This window comes from Phyllopteryx taeniolatus, chromosome 5, assembly GCF_024500385.1.
Source record: "Phyllopteryx taeniolatus isolate TA_2022b chromosome 5, UOR_Ptae_1.2, whole genome shotgun sequence".
NCBI lineage: Eukaryota > Metazoa > Chordata > Actinopteri > Syngnathiformes > Syngnathidae > Phyllopteryx > Phyllopteryx taeniolatus.
Window position 1 is genome coordinate 1649243 of NC_084506.1, and position 19857 is coordinate 1669099.

Sequence of the window (19857 nt, forward strand, 5' to 3'; positions counted from 1 at the left end):
GAATTTTGGGTGGTTTCTTTATTCCTCACCCATCACCCATAGTGTTTAAATGCATCTAAACACCTGCTGTGCTGGTGTGGTCATAAAATGAGGTGTGCTCGGATGCATTGTTGGCATTCCTATTTTAACGGCAACTAAAGTGCTCCACCATTACAAAGTCATTTCCCCCCCCCTTTTATTTCAGAGGTCAAATTACATCAAATGTGTCAGTGGGCACATGCAATGATTTTCATGTTGATTTGAATGTGTGTGGTGTGGCACAGAGTTGCACATCTCTTAAAAAATAAATGAATAATAATTAAAAAAAATCAAACTTGAGAATTGTAGTTATTTTTTCTTTCGGGCTACATAACGTTAATCCATACAATATTGATAGTATATTCTCAGTAAACCAAAATAACCTTGCATACACACAACGAGCTACTGATTACCATTGGATATGCCAACCAATGAAACCTTGTTAACATTGTTTGGGATTAATGTTATACCAGTTAAAAAACATGTAAAAAATAGCCCATTTTAAACTCCTACAACCGTTCTCATACATGCATCTTTATTCTATGAATGGATGGTTTTGTCATATCGCTTCTAGGTATCCTTCAGCTGCAGTTGATGCTGCTGAAAATTTGTCTGATTCTGGGGATTGAGGTTCATGTAAATGTGGAATTCATCAAACTTGTGGAACCACCCGAAGAACAAACAATTGACAGTAAGTTTGTGTGACAGAAAGTTTCTCTTCACCATTACAAGCACCATCTTATTCCTGTTATAAACGGTATGCACCACAATGCACAATGTGTACTGTGATGAGTTATCAGAAGTGAAGACGTTTGCTGTTGGAGTACTTAAAGCTAACGGTGTTTTAATATTGTTTTTCTTTCTTTCAGCTAATAGTGTTTATTAAGTCTTCGATCAATCCCACTTCAGTCATTAAATTCTGATTTCGGTCTTTTCAGTTGTTCCTTGATCAAATCAGAAAGAAATGTCACTTAAACGGCACTTAATGAAAGAGTTCCAACAGTCGATCCCCTGTTGCCCACTATTTTAAACTGAACATTATTACTGTTGCACACATCTCATCCAACTGCCTGTCACCTTTTTTTTTATATACATATATTGCTTTGGTCACACATGTTCCATTTATAAGATAACCAAACTGGTTTGTCATGCCCCTCCTTAGGTCCTGGTTGGAGAGCAGATATGGAACCCTCAAGCCACTCTATCTCAGACCTTGACTTTGATGTGGTGATTGGCGCTGATGGACGCAAAAACACATTAGATGGTAAAGTGAAAGAGAGTATCAACAGGAATTATATTGTGAACGATTGTACCTTGTGATTGTGTTACTTAGTAAATCATTTAATGTTGTCTTGATCTTCAAAATGTCAGCCCAAACAAGCCTAAGCAATGGCTCCTTACAAAACTATTTTTCTAAGCCAAATTTATCTGCCCTATACCCCAGAGTCAAAGCGCTGTTTATTTTAAGTGGAAATGAGGTGAAGAGTTGCAAAGCGACCCACAGACACAGGCTAAAGCATTTCCTGTTGACATAATTTTAAATGGAAGCAGAGTATTGTAAAATGTCTAGCTCAGTGTGTGCGCTCAAGGTCATAAATGTTTAAAAACTTGGACTCTGTTAAGGTAAAAGTAGTTCTGTGCCAATGGTTGCTGCCATTTAAAGTATTTTGTGTCATTTGTTTTATATAGTGGCAAGAGAGAAACCCCATCTACTTTTTACCAATTGTAATCCAGCATTTATGTTAAATTGAGACTAAGAATCATCCGAGTGGTAGTTCATTAATAATAGGCTTTAAAGGCCCCCTTTAACCTTGTTTTACTATTAAATTTTTATAATCTTTGATATCCTTTTATCTGGTTTGCATGATAATTTTGGTTGGAAATGCCAAAAATGTACTTTTTCAAGCTATTCTACTTTTTTTTTTTTCTGCCTGGCATTTGAGAAGGTCGGATTTCACATTATTGTGACGTAAATGAGCTTTGTTCTGATTGGATAGCTCATCTTTAAATGAAATTGAATTGAATGAAATTTAAATATGGAAAACAGCATGGGTCTGACTGGTCCATATCACTGCGTCTGCCAGATAGATGTCACCCTTCTATGCCTAGTTCAGACTTGCATCCCTTGCATGAGTTACATCGTGGCAGTTATTTATACACTCGGAAAGCACGTTCAAATATGGTCTATAAGAATATGTTGTGTTTTACAACAATGCTTTAACACATATGCAACTTCCAATGCCACCGTGGTGGCTGCAATAACGAGGCCCGCACTCATTGTTGCCAGTGATGGTCATCTGGCCACCCCCATTACAATGAATGAGAGAAAAAGATTAAGTCAAAATAGTTTCCTCTCCCATGCCACCCACATGGCCAATCATACATCTCAGCCACCCCACACTGACAACAATTACACCTGTGAACTGTGCCTCACAATGCAGCTGCTGCCGCTAAATAGAACCAAAGTGGCACATTGGCATGAGCGAGACGAGTGCGCGCAAAACACTGTGAAGCACAGTTCACACCAAGCGCTTGACCACCAATAGAGAATGTGAGCCAGCTGATACACGAGAGAGGTGGCCACCCATGTGAATGGAAGTAGCCGGACGACTGTCCCTTGCAATAACACAAATAACGCAAGCCTCACCACTCCATCCACCATAATCACATCAAAAATCACAAATACAGCCATTTATCGTTGTAAAGCATGACAATTGTATAGTTAATAGTGTGTATTTTTATGTCTCTTCAGCGGCTGAGAATCTGTCGTTAAAACCCGGAAATGCCGTCTTGCCTTTCAGCTGAGTTCAGTGGGCGGATAACAGCCAAGAATTAATATGAATACTGTGGAAACGCGATGTAACAGAGTAATAGGGGTGGGGAATCATCTAATATAGCCAATTTCCCATTACATTGAGGCACTTTTTTGGGGAGGCCATATGCACCCATATTTTACTGTAAAGTACAAAATTGTTTTGTAATTTTAGTTTTTTTTCGTAGCCTAAAACGCCCAGTACAGTACAAAATTATTGCAAATAAATATATAAAAAAAAGATGAAAATGTTTGAAAGTTTAACATTTGATCCAAACTTAACATGCCGGTGTGGTTGGTCATGGTGACTTTTGACGTATAGTACTCATCATATGAGAGTCACTTTCATGAGTCGCGAGGAATTTGGGTGTTTTGAAATTCCAAATCCATTGCCAACGGCGAACGGATTGACAAAAAAACGCTGCATGAAAAATAGCATGTTCCAGAGTTACTATTCCTCAGAGTTACTGTAACACCGCAATCACGCCGCTCTTTTTCTGCCAGTGCTCTGTGCACAATAACCAATAGATATAACCATCATCACATGGCCAGCATATCAATGCCCCACATTCAACATTGCCGCCACGTAGGCACAGAAGGCACGTCTTTTGGAATTGGATCTAGTCATATTGTATATCTGTGACCCGGAAATACGTCGCCAGTGAACAACAGCTGCTAATTCTGTAAAGGACAGACTTTGTCATTGGCATTTGACGTGATGAAAAATGAAGAGGATGAGTGTGTGTAATGCATTGAAATCCTGGGGGGCAGGGAGGGCGGAGGGGCAGGGCGCCTGAACTGGGAAACACCACTGAGTTACTGAAACCCGGTCCAACGCCCGCACCCCCTGACCCCACATTAGCCCCCAAGAAACCCTGAATATGTGTATATGCCCAGATGTGACTAGTGAAAAAAATAAAAAAGTATTTACAGTGAGTGGCGTAAGAGTGTGCTGAGTGAGTGATTAAGAGGCATGACACCTGCAGTTCGGGCCCATCAGGCAGACCAACCACAGACAGACAGGGCCGCCAAGAAAAAGGAAGTAGTACTTATCGAGAAGGGCCAGGGCGTGATGTTGGGATCACGAAACAGTTGGCCATCGACGTATAGCTTGTCGACAACCAGCCACGCCCCTTTGCCTTTCTCACGGTGGTTCTTCATCATGGGGTACAAGATTTTACGCCTCTCGTTGATTTACTTGGGGAATTGATCATTCATTCCAAACAAAGTCCCTTTGAGCTCATGACCTTTTGATTTCTCAAACACTTTTTGTTGGAAGTGTTCAAACTTTGCAATGATGGGACGTGGTCAGTTTCCTGGACGAGGGCCTCCCAGTCAATGAACACGGTGAAAGGTAATCTTGTCGACTGTATCTTGCGCTATCTTGAGCCCGGACATCATGAACATTTTAATATGTGCCTCGGGGTCTTCCGGTGCGTTTTCTGGAATGCCCGAGAAAATGAAATTATCGCCCCGTCACTGTCGCTGACGTCATAGGCTGTTTCATACTCCTTGAACGCTGGCAGCTAGATCCATTCCACACATCCGCCATCCTCACACAGGTGTAATTGTGAATATTACGCCTGACGAATATGCGAGCGCATTGGCCTGAGGTTCCGCCTGTGCTTTTTTAATGCATTCGCACAACAGTAGTATAATGGGAGAGATGACATTGACAGTAACTGGTACTTAATATATTCCTGCGGATGCATTTGGGATTAGCCTTTGAAGTTGGTAATAGTGAAAAATTAAGTGAAACAGACAATGATTTTAGTAAATTATTTTCCAGAATGAGAGTGCTTAAAGAGGAGGATGCCATTCATGTGGCACAGCGTGAAGCAGGCATCAGGTGCAGGTGGAGATGGACTTGGCTCAAGTTGGAGGCCAGAACAAAAAAGCAAAGAAATGAGGCAAATTAAATTTTAATCTTAAATTTGTACATCAACATGTAGTTGAGCGGTGTAAATAAGTTTTTCTGCGTGAATAATTATTTTTGTGGCTGTGGCTGCGGCTGCTTTGCGTTTGGAGCTGGGATCTTCCATGACAGACGAGTTGGCGTTGACGTAGCTGCGAGAATCTCTAATGGCTCTCCTCGATTTTCCGGCTAAGAAGCAATCATTCACACATCTAAAAAACATCAAGACCAACCTAAAATCAGATTAGCGGATGGAAGCCTTGACGCAATACATGAAGCTAACCCTCACCACGTAGCAACCAGACTATAAAGCCATTAGCGAAACCCTGCAGCACCAGAAGTCGCATTAAGTAGAAGTATTTGATTTATTATTGGTTAGCTTTACTGTAACAAGATTAAAAACACTAAATTCACACTTATTTTGTAAAATTGTTGGTCTTGCTTAAAAATTTATGCATTTAGTTGTGTTCAGCGTTACATGGCTCTCACAGAAATACATTTTAAAATATCCGGCTTTCATGGCTCTCAGACAAAAAAGGTTCTCGACCCGATTTAGCGGCATCAGTTGTAATGAACGGGGTTTTTTGGGGTTCTGTATGATAAATTGAACTGTGTTGGACACCTTTTTGATGTCTTTTTTAAATGTGAGATTGGAGTCCAGTACAACCCCAAGGTCGGATTTGCGAAAGTTGGTGAAAGAAAGTCCGGAGTAGCCTCCTTGATGGTTAGCAAGTCTCCCCTTGTGTAAGTGAGTCGTGTAATGCCTCCAAAGATGAACAAAAAACACAAAAACAATACTAGAGAACGCGTAACCGAGGCGACCACACTGGTAGGCCCCATCTTGGCTCCTTCCATGCCATCTATGCACCCGTTCGGTTGTTTTCTTTTGGAGACATTATGAATACTCGATAATGTAAAATTGCACATAATTAAAGCAACCTTCACGATTATATCAAAGGCGATGCACTATTACCATAAGTATTCACTCACCTGCCATGACTGCCTGCTTGGACTCGTTTGTTCACTTCCTGACCACACTCAGATTTGCTCTGGACTGTTGACGCCAAGTATTTAAAGTCCTCCACCCTTGGTATCTCTTCTCCCTGTAGCCTCACTGTTCTCCCACCACCCCTCTCATTCATGCACATATATTCTGTCTTACTTTGGCTAATCTTCATTCCTCTCCTTTCCAGTGCATGCCTCCACCTTTCTAACTGTTCCTGCACCTGCGTCCTGCTTTCACTGCAGATCACAGTGTCATCTGCAAACATGAGTTTGCGACTCTTTCCTCGTAGTCTGCAGGGAGTTGCTGACAGACAGTCGTCTGCGCCCTGATGGACAAACCTTTTTGTTTCATGATTCGAAAACACCATAACGGTCCACCTTGAAAAGCTTCAACACATTTCGCTGGCGATTTTTAAAATTTTATTTTATTTATTCATAGCTTTCAGTCGGATCTGCACGGTGGATACACCTCGGTCATCTGCTCTCTGTGTGTTCACCCAGTCCTCAAAAACATTTTCAAGTTCGGGCCATCTGCTCTTATGACCTCTGAAAGCCTTTGTTGTGTTTTGGCATTGCATCAGTTCTTTACGCTGCCGTCTCCAACGCCTCACCATCGATTTAACGCCAAGCTTACGTGCAGCACCTCGATTTCCCTCCTGGATGGACAGATCGATGGCTTTCAACTTAAGCTGCATCATACGCTTTTCTTCTTGTACTTTCCATGATGAGGGTGTGAAAAATAAAAAATAAATGCGTTTTGTGCGTGTCGAGCTGCGTTTTGCTTCGAGCGCGCCAAAAAACTAGCGTCGTCGTCTTCTACACGCTGGAGGCATCTGCGCATGCCCAAACCGTAGTGCATTATGGGAAATGGTTATGATTTAAGCATTACGTTCGAACAAGTTTTTGTTGTACGTTCAAACGCGTTGGGCCTGTCTTGTTTTTGCACTTATTGCACCGCCTGATAGCCGTTAGCGAAAAAAAAGGATCTATATTTTAGCCGCATCGTTACATAGGCCGCAGGGTTCAGAGCGCGGGAAAAAAGGACCGGCTTATAGTCCGGAAAAAACGGTAGGTCCTTCTGACCTTCTCTATACTATTCCATCAACATCCTCAAAGCAAATAATGCATCTGTGGTACTCTTTCTAGGCATGAAACCATACTGTTGCTCGCAAATACTCACTTCTGTCGTGAGTCTAGCCTCCACTAGTCTTTCCCATAACTTCATTGTGCTGCTCATCAACTTCATTCCTCTATAGTTCCCACAGTTCTGCACAGCACCCTTGTTCTTAAAAATGGGCACCAGCACACTTTTCCTCAGGCATAATCTCACCCGCGAGAATTCTGTTGAATGTTGTAGAATTCTGGTCAAAAACTCCACAGCCACCTCTCCTCCAGAGGAGTGTCATCAGGACCAAATGCCTTTCCATTTTTTCCCCTCTTTAATGCCTTTCTAACTTGCCCCTTACTAATCATTGCTACTTCCTGGTCCACCACACTTGTCTTTTCTACTCTTCTTTCTCTCTCATTGTCCTCATTCATCAACTCCTCAAAGTATTATTTCCATCTGTCCAGCACACTACTGGCACATATTCAACACATTTCGATCTCTATCCTTAATCACCATAGCCTGCTACACATCCTTCCCACCTCCATCCCTCCATCTGGCCAACCTGTATAGATCTTTTTCTCCTTCTTTAGTGTCCAACCTGGCATACATTTCATCATATGCCTCTTGCTTGGCCTTTGCCACCTCTACCTTTGTCGCATCTCAGTGTATTCCCTTCTTCTCTGCTCGGTCCTCTTAGTGTCCCACTTCTTCATAGCTAACCTCTTTCCTTGTATGATTTCCTGTACTTTGAGGTTCCACCACCAAGTCTCATTCTCTCCTTTCCTGCCAGAATATACACCAAGTACTCTCCTGCCTGTTTCTCTGATCACCATGGCTGCAGGGGTCCAGTCTTCTGGAAGCGCCTCCTGTCCACCAAGAGCCTGTCTCATGTCTTCCAGAAAAACCGCACAACATTCTTCCTTTCTCAGCTTCCACCACATGGTTTGCTGCTCTGCTTTTGTCTTGTTTATCTTCCTCCCCACCACCAGAGTCATCTTACACACCACCATCCTCTGGTGTCGGTCACGCAATGTTCCTGCCTCTTCTGGAAAAAAGTCTTCACTACAGCCATTTCCATCCTTTTTGCAAAGTCTACCACCATCTGTCCCTTCAAGTTCCTTTCCTGGATGCCGTAGTTACCTATTACTTCTTCATGACCCCTGTTTCCTTCACCAACATGTCCATTACAATCTGTACCAATCGCAACTCTCTCTGTCTGGGATGCTCAGAACTACTTCCTCTAGCTCCTCCCAGAATTTCTCTATCACCTCTAGGTCACATCCTACCTGAGGGGGATTGCCGCTAATCACATTATACATAACACCCTCAATTTCAAGTTTCAACCTCATCACTCGATCTGATACTGTTTTCACCTCCAAGATATTCTTAGCTAACTCTTCCTTTAAAATAACCCCTACTCCATTTCTCTTTCCATCGACACCATGGTAAAATAATTTAAAACCTGCCCCTAAACCTCTAGCCTTACTTCCTTTCCACCTGGTCTCCTGGACACACAATATATCAACCTATCTCCTAATCATCATGTCAACCAACTCCCGAGATTTTCCTGTCATAGTCCCAACATTCAAAATCCCCAAATTTAATTCTAGGCTCTGTGCTTTCCTCTTCTTTTTCTGCCTAAGAACCTCCTTTCTGCCAGTGCCGGGGGCGGATGTTGTTAACCCGCGCCACGACTGATCCGGTATGGAATTCTTTAGATGAATGCTCATATTTGTTTGACAAAGTTTTCAGCCGGATGCCCTTCCTGACGCAACCCTCTGCATTTATCCGGGCTTGGGACCAGCCTACAGTTTGCACTGGATTATGCCCTCCCTCGGGCTGCATTGGTCCACCCTCTGCAATTATAACGGATTAAATTGTTTGAGTGTTTTTATGGGTATTTATGACCATTTTTCAAGAAACGCATTTGTGAGGTTACACACTGATGTTGAGCAACTCCGTACACCAGTTGACTAACATATATGTGATATGGTGTTCATTAACTAATACGTTCGATAGAAACACTATGTACTTTAATTACTTGTGCTGGAATCACTTATAACAACACAGGTTATACACACAGTTATACTCACAGGTTCTTACAGGTGTTTAGACACTAAAAAATAATCCCACCGCACCACTCAACAGTGGCACTGCCTGCCCATTTTCCCACATCCTGTCCTGCCCTTTTCTGTCCTCTCTTACCTGTTTCTCTTAGTTAGTTATTGCATGTCCTTACTGGGTGCCCCCCCCCCCTTAACTTCCAATCTACAAATAACTGTAATGTTACTTGTGTTCAAATATCTAGACTGTCTCACAATTGTTCTGCTGTGGTTTTCACCCCTAGTACCCTTGTCCACTCTGTCCATTCCATAAAAACCCTTTTCTGTCTGGCTGCATTTTCAATAAACATCAGAATAATTTAAAAAATTTAAAATAATAGACAAATGAAGAGTCTGGCTCGCAGAAGGAGATGACGCCCCCGACTCGGATTTCCATTGTCAGTTTCTTAAGCGCGCAGGTCACGCCCAAATCACGGGTGAACTCCACACGTTCAAAAACGATTCTCAACTCTAAACATGTCTCAAGCAGAGATTAAGTGTACGAAATTAGCTGGTTTAAATCTTGGTTCTGGCCTATCAAATAATATTGTTCACACAATGTTAGTTCAAACTTTTGGCTTAAAGCATTTGTTGTACAGTCCTCATGACAGACTCATCGCCAAACCTGCAAAATCAACACATTAATGACACAGAAATCAGGTGCACAGAGTACTCATGCAGGTTTGTACCCTTGGTACAGACGTCGGATTTCTGTAAAGTTATTGTTCATGTTTGACATATGGTACAAAGTCATGATGAGTCCATCTTGGAGTGTCTTCGGTCACCACTGGGGGTGATCGTGTTCCATTAATGAGGAGTGACCCCTCATTGTCACTGGATGTCTGGTCCTTATCTGCTGAGCCATCACTCATTCTTCTGGTATACTTGTTCTTGTGAGTCAAGACAGGCATCCTGCCGGTCTGTCCACTCCAAGGAATAATGGGGGTAGTGTTGAGTAGAATTAGCAAAGCAGAATACACCAGTCTTTTGTGTTCCTTGAGAGTCGATATCCGTTATATAAATAAGAAATACACATTATACTTTTAAAGTCCAAAATAAGTTCAATTGTTTTCTGTTTTTACTGTCAGTATATGATGGTAACAGCATTTGCTTTCTCCACGTGTCCGGCAATACACTTTTGAACTTCTTGATGCAGGTTTAGTTTTGACAATCGCTGTTCCTGCTGTGCACGTCTTGGCCTCTGAGGGACACTGTGGTGCGTGCAATGAGATACACACTTGCAGTAACAAAGTAGAAGTCACGATCGACTAGTTAGCTATTTTTTTTACAGAGTTGGAAGAATATATGCCACAGAGTATTGTTATATTGTCTGTTTTGTGGTTTCCAGCATTTGTGTACCAATAATCTATATTTTGAGAGATACTGTATAAATACCACGAGTTCAATGCTTGTTTTTGTTAGCTCGTCAATGGTGTTTTTTTATTCGTTGTGTGTTAGCTTTGAGCTAGCGATTTTTGTGAACAAAAACAAAGAAAAGTCTGATGTATTTGAACATTCAGTAGGTGTAATTCTTTTTTTTTTTTTTTTTTTATGTGATTTTTGTTTTACAGTGAATTTAAATTGGAGTGTCAAGAAACGAATTTAAGCCAGCAACATTATTTTTTTCTTAACTCCTTCCTACTATGTTAACACCTTAGCAAGGAGTTTGCAGGCCGTCTGGGCGCTGCTGGATAAAGGTGTTGGAGCAGAGCATGGAATGGGCTGCTTGTATAAGAGTGGTAAAATCAGAGATTTTCGATCCAGTCTGATCTGATCCGATGCTCGTTATTTTGCTGAGATTGGACCGATTTCTGTGCTCAAAGATTGGATCGGGATACTCTTAGTGCCATGTTTTGATTAGTGCTGGCACATACAATATATTATTGCGTTAAGATTTTGGGTGGTTTAATTCCCCTTTAATCAGAATCATCTTTATTTGCCAAGTATGTCCAAAAAACACAAGGAATTTGTCTCTGGTAGTTGGAGCCGCTCTAGTACGACAACAGACAGTCAATTGACAGAGAACACTTTTGAGACATAAAGAGATTCACAAAAAACAGTCACTGAGCAATAAAGGGTTAATAGTTATCTGGTAATGCCAGTACATTTTTTTTTGACAATTGTGCAAAAGATGCAGAGTCCTCTAGCACTTAGAGCGGTTCGAATGACTAATATTGCAATAGTCCGGTGCAATGACCATTGTGCAAAGGGTGCCGAGACTTCAAGGAGTGTATGCGGTTTAAAGTGATGAGTAGTGCGATAATCTGGGACAATGTTGATTGTGCAAATGTTGCAGATACTCCTCATTCAGTGTGCAAATGGAGCAGATGCTACTCTGGCATGAGTGGCCAGTATTGGTCAACAACAGATATGCAAATAGTGCAGCGTGGCAAGACTACTACAGTGAGTGCACGAGTCATATATAATTGGCCCCACAGAAATGTGACAACAAACTCAAGTCAAAAAATTGCCAGCATGTTGTAATGGAATTGTAGGTTAGGTGTTTAAGAAGTTGATCGCAAGAGGGAAGAAGCTGTTGGAATGTCTGCTAGTTCTAGTTTGCATTGATCGGTAGCGCCTACCTGAGGGAAGGAGCTGGAAGAGCCGGTGACCGGGATGTGGAGGGTCCGAGAGGATTTTGCACGTTCTTGTCCTCAAGGGTGGGTAGGTGGGTACCGACAATCCTTTCAGCAGTTTTGATTGTCCGTTGCAGTCGGAGTTTGTCCTTTTTTGTAGCAGCACCAAACCAGACTGTGATGAAAGAACACAGGACTGATTCGATGACCGCTGTGTAGAACTGCCTCAGCAGCTCCTGTGGCAGGCCGTGCTTTCTCAGAAGCCGCAGGAAGTACATCCTCTGCTGGGCCTTTTTGAGGACGGAGTTGATGTTGGTCGCCCGCTTCAGTGTCCTGAGAGACTGTAATTCCCAGGAACTTGAAGGTCTCGACGGTTGACACAAGGCAGCTGGACAACGTGAGGGGCAGCTGTGGCGAAGGATGCCTCCTGAAGTCCACGATCATCTCTACAGTCTTGAGCGTGTTCAGCTCCAGGTTGTGTCAGCCGCACCACAGCTCCAGCCGCTCCACTTCTTGTCGATATGCAGACTCGTCACCGTCCTTGATGAGGCCGATGACAGTGGTGTCATCTGCAAACTTCAGGAGTTTGACAGCCGGGTGCGCTGAGGTGCAGTCGTTTGTGTTGAGAGAGAAGAGCAGCGGAGAGAGGACACAACCTTGGGGCGCCCCAGTTTGCATTTTGCAAGTTTTGCAAGTTTGCATTTGCAGTTTGCATTAAGATTTGCATTTGGGTACCCCTGTATCTCTACCATACAAATGGCCTGTGGAGGGGTGGGAGACAGCTGATATAGGCCAAAAGGTGGAGTACACAACCACTTTTACTCACATTCACACATGCGCGCACGCACACACACACACACACACACACACACACAGGTTGTTAACAGCCCTTGATGAACCTCCGGACCGAATGCACAAAATCAATCGTTAACAGCCCTTGATGAACCTCCGGACGGAATGCACAGAATCAATCTCAGGTCTCATTGGACTGCCACGAAGCCTGCCAATGACTGCCGTTCACCGGCAGGCCTGTAAACGCTGATGTGGGCAAAACATGGACTGGGATCTGAATATATGGAGATGAATATTGAGTTCAGTTATCAGTCCAGATTCTGCCTACAGCAGTTGCATCGAAAGGTCAAAGCGTGGCAAAGAAAATGCTATGCTAAATGCTGCATCGATAGAGTAACATCGTTTGGTGAAGGCTGTGTGATAGTGTGGGGCAGCATCTCTCACAGGAAAAATCAGGCTTGTTTGGAGGCAATCTCAATGCAGAGAGATGTCGAGATGAGATTGCAACCAGTGGCAATCCCATATCAGAGAGTGGAGAATGCCGCTTTGATTAGATTCTTGACAGTTTTAAAGCTTTGTCCTTTGACCTTTAGGGGGTTGTTTTGATCACGTGACATATGATTTATGACCTTGTTTTGATGGGTGTTTATGTCTTTGACCTTTAGGGGCTTTGTTATGATCACGTGACGTCATGATATATGACCTTTTGACGGGTAGTGCCTTGGGGACAAGACCTGTTGAGGTTAGACAGGGGTCAAGTGCGGTCAGACAGGGTCACGCACGGTCACGTGACATCATTATGGCTTCCACTACCAGTCATAAAGCAATAAAACGTTTACTTCAAATTGTTATTAAACAATAAACCCTGTACTTCAAAGGGCCACAAGCGGCCACCTGTCATATCAAAGAGTTATTAAACAATAAAAAAGGTACTTCAAAGGATCATGAGCAGCCACCTGGCACTTCGAAGGGTTATAAAGCAATTTAAAAAAAGAAAAAAAACAGGGGGAGGATTCACATGAGCTCGCCCCCTAGATCATGCCCGGGCAAATGTCAGGGAGAGGGGAGGGCAGTAGGAGGGAATGGGGGTCATGCACGTCTGGGAGGAAGTATGGTCAGGAAACAAGGAGAGTTGCCAAAGGATCAGAGGGAGGTGGGGGTAGGGGTCACGCACAAACATGTCTGGTCAGGAAACATAGGGTTGACAAAGGATCCATGGGAGGAGGGCCTGGGGGTCATGCATGAACATGTCAGGGCAAGTCAGGAAACACAGGTGGGGCTCTTCACTATCTCTGATTGGTTTAGAGACCACGATGATGAAACCCATCGTGTGTCTGCTTTCAAGCCGTGGAAATGTTTTTTTCTTCCTTGTCATTGACTGGGCACCTGTACTTTTTTTTTTTTTTTTCGCTGCACTATTCAGAATTGTGGGTGCTTATGTGACCAAATTAGTCGCACTCTCGAGTCCTGTCTCGCCTACTCATTTTGAAACATGATATTGATGCTCATAAACTAAAAATCTAGTTAGCAGCACAAGTAGTAGCTTTTTGAGGAAACTTGTGTCCAGGGAATTATATATGTTGTGAATGTTGTTGTTTTATCAGAGTGGTTTACCTTCTTTATACACTTGCATGACAGTTAAAAACTGGCCTTTGATGGGTTTTGTACTTATTACTACTGCTTACTTACTTATTACTGCTATTACTACTGATCACATATTTTCTGGTCTGTGTACGTGCTGGTAGGTAAAGTTGTCAAAAATTTTACTTGTCTTAAGTACTGTTATTTAGAATAATATTGCCCTAGTAAAAGTAGTCCTTCTAATAAATAACTTAAAAACTACTTGAGGACTGACCAACTGCCGTGTAACTTGTATTTCATTATATCTTAAATCAGCGTGTGAACATGCAAATTTGAACATTCCTCCAATAATATTAGTTTAACTAAAACAATACATACCGGTAATAAATGTTGTGGTCAGAGGTGTATTAGTTTTCATATGAGTACACCTGATGTGTCTTTGTATTGTTATATTTAGTTAATGAAAATGTTGCACTGAATATTACACATACTGTAAGTTGATTCTAGTTATGGGTCCATGATGCTCAGCGAATATTGACTGGTCAGGTTAGCTGTGATGAGATGGATCTACCCTTTCTTTATGAGCCGAAATACTACAAATCGCCATTCTTGAAATGTTGAAGTTAACATTTGTTGATAAAAGCATGCAGTTAGAAAATGTCATCGGATAAACTCAGGATATGCAGGAAAAGTTAGTCATATTTTTTCAGTTGTCAAATATAAAATACTAATAGATAATTTTAAAATCTATTAAACCGCATAAGTACTTTAGCAACTTTTTGAAGTAACTTATAAGTAAGTTATATCGGTTGTGATAGTTGTTTTATCAGAGTGGTTTAACTTCTTTATACACGTATGACAGTTAAAAATGTTAAGTATGAAGTTTTTAAGTAGACCTCCTCCTTACTTACTGCATTCTCGACATCTATAACACACGTCATTGAATGGCGAGTAATGTTCTTTTACTTTTTCTAGCATTTAAAATTTTTTCTGCGTATGGCTATTGCAAAATGTTACTTAGAAGATATTTGATATAGTCTTACTTTAAACTATGCACACCCCCGGCTCTCCCAGCATACAAGTGCTAGGATAGTAACTAAAACATTAGTTTGTTGGTAAATACTGTTTTTTAATGTTTTAAACCTGTAAAGCTTCATATATTGGTCTTAATGCGGACTTGACTGATTAACCACTTCATCAGCCTATCAAACTTACAGAAAGGTCCCAATTTTAGTCGCCTTCCATGTACCTTTAAAGTTAATAATGAGCACACAAATGTGTTGGTTTGTACAGTAGGGCGAAAAAGTATTTAGTCAGCCACCAATTGTGCAAGTTCTCCCACTTAAAAAGATGAGGCCTGGAATTTTCATCATAGGTACTGTATAACTCACCTATGAGGAAAAAAAATCCAGAAAATCACATTTTCTGTTTTTTAAAGAATTTATTAGCAAATTATGATGGAAAAGACAAAGGACACCAGAAACAAAATTGTAGACCTGGACCAGGCTGGGAAGACTGAATCTACAATAGATAAGCAGCTTGGTGTGTCAGCTGTAGGAGCAATTATTAGAAAATGGAAGACATACAAAACCACTGATAATCTCCTTCGATTTGGGACTCCACGCAAGATCTCGGCCCGTGGGGTCAAAATGATCATAAGAACGGTGAGCAAAAATCCCAGAACCACACGGGGGGACCGAGTGAATGACCTGCATAGAGCTGGGACCAAAGTAACAAAGGCTACCATCAGTAACACACTACGCCGCCAGGAACTCAGGAAGTGGAGCGGCTGGAGCTGTGTTGCGGCCGACACAACCTGGAGCTGAACACGCTCAAGACTGTAGAGATGACCGTGGAGTTCAGGAGGCATCCTTCGCCACAGTTGCCCCTCACGCTGTCCAGCTGTCTTGTGTCAACTGTCGAGACCTTCAAGTTCCTGGGAATTACAGTCTTTCAGGACGTGAAGTGGGTGATCAACATCAACTCCATCCTCAAAAAGGCCCAGCAGAGGATGTACTTCCGGCGGCGTCTGACAAAGCACGGCCTGCCACAGGAGCTGCTGAGGCAGTTCTACACAGCGGTCATCGAATCAGTCCTGAATTCTTCCATCACAGTCTGGTTTGGTGCTGCTACAAAAAAGGACAAACTCCGACTGCAACGGACAATCAAAACTGCTGAAAGGATTGTCGGTACCCCCCTACCCACCCTTGAGGACTTGCACGTTGCCAGAACTAAGACAAGAGCGTGCAAAATCCTCTCAGACCCTCCACATCCTGGTCACCAGCTCTTCCAGCTCCTTCCCTCAAGTATGCGCTACCGATCAATGCAAACTAGAACTAGCAGACATTCCAACAGCTTCTTCCCTCTTGCAATCAACTTCTTAAACACCTAACCTAAAATTCCATTGCAACATGCTGGCAATTATTTTGTCTTGAGTTTGTTGTCACATTTCTGTGGGGCCAATTATATATTACTCGTGCACTCACTGTAGTAGTCTCGCCACGCTGCGCTATTTGCATATCTGTTGTTGACCAATACTGGCCACTCATGCCAGAGTAGCAACTGCGCCATTTGCACACTAGTTGAGGAGTATCTGCAACATTTGCACAATCAACATTGTCCCAGATTATCGCACTACTCGCTTGAAGTCTCGGCGCCCTTTGCACAATGGTCATTGCACCTGACTATTGCAATATTAGTCATTCGAACTGCTCTAAGTGCTAGAGGACAATTGTCAAAAAAAAAAAAAGTACCAGATAACTAGCAACCCTTTATTGCTCAGTGAGTCAGTTTTTTTTTGTCAATGTCTTTTATGTCTCAAAAGTGTTCTCTGTCAATTGACTGTTGTCGTACTTGAGCGGCTCCAATTACCGGAGACAAATTCCTTGTGTGTTTTTTGGACATACTTGGCAAATAAGCATGATTCTGATTCTGATAATGACGTCACGTTACTGTGTGTGATGCTCCCTGACCGCTTTGACCCATGTCTGACCTCAAGAGGTCTCATCCCTAAGGTACTACCTGTCAAAACAAGGTCATTAATCATCTGACATCACGTGGTCAAAATAAAGCACCTCAACGTCAAAGCCATAAAACACCCATCGAAACAATGTCAGAAATCATATGACATCACGTGATCAAAACAAACCCCGTAAAGGTCAAAGATCAAAGCCATAAACCTCTCAAAACATAACCTGTCAAGAGTTTAATGAAAGCAGCATTCTCTGTCTCTCTCTCTCTTTCATATTGCCATAGTCTGTGACCAAACTATTCTCCAACATGACAACACTCACCACCTCAGAGTGGGTTTATCAGAAACTTCCTGCAGAATTTGGGAGTGGAGAGGATGCAATGACCTGCCAGCAGTCTTGACTTCAACTGAATTGAACACTTGTGGGCCCATTTTGGGTGACTGATTTAAGGATGGGATGCCATCTCATAGCAGTGTGTGACCAGGCTGGTGACTATGCAGCATTAGGGGAGGTGCCACACTATTGTGGCTGTGTATGGTTCTTCTACATGCTACTGAGGCTCCTGACTGTTAAATGCATCAATAACATTGCCATTGTCTTGTTTTTTCAAATACCAGTCATCCAGTCCACCAGACCAAAAGAGAGTCAATGCCAGCCGCAAAACAAATTTGCCATTTGGCATATTTTTCATGGGCACAACACATACTCTATACTCAGCTTGGCTGCTATCCCATAAATGCATGTTCCTTACAAAAGTGGCACCATTCAGTAGGGTAATATACAGACTTTCCAACAGTAGAAGAATTACAGTATAGCCAACAATCAACAACAACAAAAATCTACTAAATACAAATGACATTACTTTTTGTGCTATGTTAAATGAGACAGCAGCACTAACTATAAAGTAACTTGATACTACTAAATAAAATGGGTCATCTTTAGTACAACACAGTATTTATTATATAGTGTGGCTTTTTTGTGCTTGATCACTGATGCTTACTCACTGTTACTCTTGAACATTGCATTAATCTATTGTGAATACAATTAGTTTATCATGCACTGATATAAAGCTAATCAAATAAATCCACTATATTTGCCTAAAGATTTAACAGCCAAATGTCAACTGGCTGCACAACCCATTAGCCACAGATTTTGAATGACAAATTACAGTGCTTTGCTTTATTGCAAATGTACTCCGTTCCAAAATGTGATGAACCGTGTCATGTCTTGCCGAATACATACAGTATTTACTAAAGACAAGTGTGCTGTTATTATCAAGCCAGTTTGTTGCCCAGCTACGCCCGAATTTGAAACGATTTATGATTCTCCTGGACTGGTAGTAGCGAATCAATGTCTCTTAAAATTGCATTTGTCTCTGTTTTTTTTTTGTTAACAAACATTTCTTTCTTTCTTTCTTTACTTTTGGTAGGTTTCAGCCGCAAGGAGTTTCGAGGAAAGCTGGCCATTGCTATTACGGCTAATTTTGTTAACAGAAACACCACAGCAGAGGCCAAAGTGGAAGAGATTAGTGGAGTAGCCTTTATCTTCAACCAGAAGTTCTTCCTTGAACTCAAGGAAGAAACAGGTCATTCAACAAAATATAGTTTTCATATAATATACACCTAAACCCTGTGTACAGTATATCTGTTTTGTTTATTGAATTGAAATGTTCGTAATAAATCTCAAATCGCTCCTTGTCTCTTCGCATTTTCAGGTATTGACTTGGAGAACATTGTTTACTACAGAGACAATACCCATTACTTTGTCATGACTGCAAAGAAGCAGAGTCTGCTGGACAAAGGGGTCATTATTAATGTAAGTTTACTTGTTCATGGACATCAACATAAACACGTCAGCATCTATTTGGGCATCTGGTTTGTTAAATCTTCCTGTGAAACCGTGAATATTGAAGAAATGACAGCCTGTTGTAATACAACAGTTGTTTCATAATAGTATTCTCCACACAAGGTAAATGTGTGTACAAAACTTAAAAAAAATTAAACAAATTATTTCTTGTTACTTCTTTCCCCCTTAATAGTTTTCTATTCTATTCTTTCCATCCTATTCTAATCTGTCCTTCCCTAATTGCACACATAGTATTTGAGTCACCCATCTTTATTTCTTAGGTTTAGACTCCAGTAAAGTAAGTAATTAAAATGACCTGGATGAATTTAAACGACCAAGTTAATGGTGAGAACATTGGCACTTATTCCGTAGTTCGGGACTTAAAATTGATGTCTGCAGAAAATATTCCCCCCCCCCCCCCCCCCAAATAGTAATTTTAGGCTCATTTCATTTCTGATGAAATATATATTTTTTTTTTTCAGACAGATTTTACTTGCCAATAATTTGAACACATCAGCCTGTCACAGCCTGACACGTAGATGGCAGAAGGCGAGGACATTTTCTCATTTAACTTCTGTGTTTTGCGGTGTAATTGTAGCCTATTTTGAAAGTCTGGATGTATTTTTATACAATAATGGTAACAATAGTAACTGTAAAACATGTTGGAAAGCTTGTTTAAAAAAAATAAACGTTGAAAGGCCTCCTTGTGGAAAGAAGATATACCATAACTTCTCGTGTATAATACGCTCTCAAGTATAATGTGCACCCCCAAAATTGACTCCAAAAATCAGGAAAATCCTTCTTTCTATGTATAAGCCACACTCATGACTTTCTATTGATATATTTATATGCAATAAATTTTAGTGGTGATCCATTCCCAATTTGTTTTTCGAATTAAGTCAGATCAGTATTATTATTAAAATTGTTTACTTGTTCTTTACACTGGCTTTGTAGAGGAGGGTGGGGTCATTTATTTTATTTATTTTTGAATTATGAGGGGGAAGATTGTGAAAAAACATTTTATTACCACGCCAATATGTTTATGTTATAAGTGTATAAATTGACTTGCGACTTGACTTGCTTTTTTTTGGGGGGGGGTAATGACTTGCTGGAGACTTGCTTATGACTTGA

At 41.5% G+C, this 19857-nt stretch overlaps 1 protein-coding gene across 7 annotated transcripts in view; it reads left to right on the forward strand.

Annotated features, from left to right (window-relative positions):
* mical2b (microtubule associated monooxygenase, calponin and LIM domain containing 2b) overlaps positions 1-19857 on the forward strand; it is a 127497-nt gene that overhangs the window by 38604 nt on the left and 69036 nt on the right. For 6 of the 7 annotated variants that reach the window (XR_009788424.1, XM_061772535.1, XM_061772531.1 and 3 more), the window contains exons 4-7: positions 593-709; positions 1181-1282; positions 18311-18466; positions 18596-18696. Coding sequence is in view for 6 of the 7 variants with exons in the window: in XM_061772535.1 (XP_061628519.1) it covers positions 593-709; positions 1181-1282; positions 18311-18466; positions 18596-18696 (476 nt within the window). In the remaining variant the exon portion in view is untranslated. The remainder of the gene's footprint in view (positions 1-592; positions 710-1180; positions 1283-18310; positions 18467-18595; positions 18697-19857) is intronic. The other variant, XM_061772532.1, reaches the window with a different exon arrangement.